At 43.2% G+C, this 3,622-nt stretch overlaps 1 protein-coding gene across 1 annotated transcript; it reads right to left on the minus strand.

The window, feature by feature from the left end:
- Nucleotides 1–1,477: 1,477 nt before the first annotated feature.
- LOC142789977 (uncharacterized) lies at nt 1,478–2,293 on the minus strand. The gene is made up of 2 exons (XM_075885015.1): nt 1,905–2,293; nt 1,478–1,825 (listed from the first exon to the last, which is right to left on the minus strand). Exons 1-2 carry the CDS (start codon nt 2,271–2,273, stop codon nt 1,478–1,480), a joined length of 717 nt encoding a protein of 238 aa, XP_075741130.1. The 5' UTR covers nt 2,274–2,293.
- Nucleotides 2,294–3,622: the final 1,329 nt, after the last annotated feature.

Raw genomic sequence — 3,622 nt, forward strand, 5'->3', positions numbered from 1 at the left:
ATTAAAACCGTACGAGCATGCGGTCATTTCTCACGAAACTGCATGATGCCGGTTATGTACGTCTCAGGATAGCAATCGTATTTCGAACTTGTTAGGCTACTTATTTAGAACAGGAAAGTGTGTAAACCTGCACGTCTTCAAAAGGTCACCCTTTCTGAACATTTACACAATTAGCGCTGGTTTTAAAGTTAAAAACTATACGGTCACCTATCGTTTTGCCAGCAATAATTGGTTCCTGACATCGTAAAGCACATTTCATTAGCTAACTTCGTCCAACGCCAAAATTTTGAGCCATACTCAGCCTGGAAATTACACCACCCCTCTTCCCTCCTCATTACACTTTGCATTTTCATGGCTGTGGCCGGTATTCACGCGAACTATTACTGAACCAGCAAGGAAACCCCTTTAAGACATATGGCTACCACGGCCTGTTGCAGACAGCTCATTCTGGACACGTCGAGCATTTGTCAAGAGGAATAAATATCGCTACGTGATAAATTGCAGCACCTAAAACAACGTGTTCTGTTCTATATTTACTGCCTAACCAGCTGGCTAAAATCTAAAAGTCGTTCAAGTGGTAATGCGCACACATACCAGTCACAGGAATAGACCTTTAATACTGTTCCCCCTTTTCAATCCAACTTTTAAGCCAGACAGCCATGTATCTTCAACGAAACATTAATGACTCCGTAAGCACTTACATGAAGTACCTCACTGCAATGTACAGCAAAAACTTCATGAAGACGCGCACATCACTGCGCGTATTCCCTTAAGACCTAGCCATTGGGCCCTGTAAAAACGCACTTGAAAAAGTATTTGTGCTCAACGTGATTTACTTAAGCAATTAACATGTGCAGTATCAGAGACAAACAAAACTTGAGCAAGTGGGTACTAAATATTATCCGTGCACGTGGTGTAAATGATGATGGTATTTTTTGCCAGATAAGTGATACAGTTAGAAATTATGGGGCAATGTATTTACGGAAGCCACTTCCATTTCGCACCTCTCGAGCTATAATCCTCCCAGTCTTGTCAGTTCATCCATTCATAACAGCCATTTGGAAAGGCTGTTCATGGTTTGTTGGGTTCTAATCAATATTTTGCTACCATTTCTTTCGGGTGAAACAAGATAAGTGATGCAACACTCAGCGTTGCTTGCTCTCCTCAGCTGCTGTTTTATGTGTGAAATACAAGTGCGAGCTACAACTGACAATTCAAGGACTAATTCACAGGCTGACAACAAACATATAAATGATCACTTGGTTCTGCATGCAACCAGAATCACGTAAACGGATAGTGCACATCATCACTAATTAGTCGGCGTTTGTGGTATCTTGGCTTCTTTCTTGTGTCCTTGTTTGCACGCCCTGTTTTGTTAGAATTACACAGCATACTTCTAAGCTGTTAGGCATAAAAAAGAAATACATGGCATCTCACAAACAATCGGCATCACATCAGGCAGCACACACCGGGTTCATCAGAGTTCCTCTATACCACTCAATTTACTGACATCATTGTTTCTGCAGCTGCTGGAGTAAGACCCCAGAGTAATTATGATGCAGTCGAGCACGCTTCCGATTGCACCATCCTGCTCCCAGGCCTCCTCTTCAAGACGCACCACATGAGCGCAGTCGCGCGCCCAGTTTTCGGGAGTCATAAGAGCAATGGCTTTGTCCAGAAGTGTTTCGCCTCCAGCAAAAGCGAACAGCCTGTTGTTGGTTGCACTATAACCATTGACCTGGCTCCATACCATTACAATGGGGTTGAAATCGCAATGGTAAGGCGGAAGCCAAACTATGTCATGACCATCAACCTTGGCCAGGGCCTGAATTTGTTATTCAGAAAAACGGGGCTTATTTTGGTTAAGTAGCTGAATGAGCTCCAGCTTCTGCTGGTCAATAGGCCATGGAATATTTTTGTTTTTGTTTTTTGGTCCACCAAGACTTAATCTCAGCCTTGCGTGACGACGTCGAGGGCAACTTTTTGAGCTGAAAACTATGGTATGAAGCATTGTCTATGACAATTACGCTCCGTGGCTCAATGTTTGGAAACAGTTGTTCTTTGAACCATCTCTCAAAGCGTGGGCTATTCATTTCACTGTGGTAGTCACTGGCAACACTCCTTTTCGCCTGGAAAACAAGAGATGCCCCATTCACGAAGCCATTTTCGCTTCCAGCATTAAGGACAATGACATGACCACCTTTGCCGCTCGGTGCGAGAAGCACAGTTTTGTAAGGTGTCCTCCTACACCTTCTCTTTGGTGTGTCAAGCATTCACCAAGTCTCGTCAAGGTAGTTTAAGCCCTGCAAAATCAAGAGAAATATGTGTAAGCTTTCTGTTTTTAACCTAAGAAGTCTGTTTATATAGAAGAAATTTATGATGTGCGTCTAATATCATTTTGCCAGACAGACAGATATTTGCAGTTTTTGACGATACTGGAAAATACAAATATGAAAAACTTCACAGAAGGTACCTACTCACATGAATAACAAAATACCTTTATTCAGAGCTGTCCATACTTCATAGGAACACAACGATACCTACTTGTGCCTTGGCTTGCTTAACCAGAATAAGAGGGAAAACACAAATATGAGCCGCAGATGTAGAAGCAAGACATAAAAAAATTACAAATTAAGATGAACGGCAACAAGTATGAGAACGGGCTAATTAAAAATAAATATTTAGTGGCACGAGAACTTCCATCGTTATTTCTTCTTCTTACTCCGATTTTTTACGAGCATTTGTGTTTTGATTGACATCGTTGACATTTATAACTCTGTCCAACAAATCGAAGCAGTAACATCATGTGCGTACCGTTTCTCCTTTCGCATTTCTCGAATGGTCCGCGGATATTTCCTCCGTCAACCGATGATGTCGTTCTTTTCCAGCAGTGCACAGTTATGTTTTCGCTTCCGAAATGAAAATACAATGTCTTTTAGAAGCCTGCGCATTGTTCTGACACTCAGCTGCTTCGGTAACCCCATGTCAGTGTCGCCGATTGCCTCGCTGAGGATCTTTTCTGCCGTTGACATCTCGTTGCGAATGTAGTACTGATGTGCTTTCCAGCGAAGAGCAGACAGGGTAAAACTATCGTAGTGCTGCACGTTTGTCTTCCCAGTAACTCTTGCTCGTGACGAAGTGCGAAAAGAAGCCTTTTATGCTTTTGGGACTTCAGGGTACCCTTTAACCCATCTGCCTTGAGCCGTGCGGCAGTACGCTCGCTCACGCCGGTAAGCTGGCTAACCGGACGATACAAGGAAGCGATGGAGAGTCCTGGTTGCGTCAGTCTCACTTGGGCGTACACGTTGCCAACCAATTGCTTGGTTTCTTTTGGCAGCTTTTGCTACTCAAGCTTTTTGAATATCTTGTGCGGCAAGTGAATTTGCGAGCAACCGGAGGAAGGAGGCAGTGGTGACGTGGTGGCCATTTTTTTTTCTGAAGGGAGATGGCGAAGGAAAGCAGCCAGTGCGACGGCAGTGGCAATCGCGGCAACTGAAAAAAACCCCAGAAATTTAAAATATAACGCTAATTCGCATATTAAAGGTGAAGTATTTCTTAGCGAACTTGGGCGATATGGAGCGTATCTATCTATCTATCTATCTATCTATCTATCTATCTATCT

Source organism: Rhipicephalus microplus, chromosome 2, assembly GCF_043290135.1.
Source record: "Rhipicephalus microplus isolate Deutch F79 chromosome 2, USDA_Rmic, whole genome shotgun sequence".
NCBI classification, from domain to species: Eukaryota; Metazoa; Arthropoda; class Arachnida; order Ixodida; family Ixodidae; genus Rhipicephalus; species Rhipicephalus microplus.

What these genes read in the sequence shown, in the direction of transcription:
- LOC142789977 (XM_075885015.1), bottom strand. Translation starts at nt 2,273, where the DNA reads ATGCTTGACACACCAAAGAGAAGGTGTAGGAGGACACCTTACAAAACT. An exon ending in AAAAACAAAAATATTCCATG is followed by an intron (nt 1,826 to 1,904) that starts GCCTATTGACCA and finishes TAACAAATTCAG; the next exon opens with GCCCTGGCCAAGGTTGATGG.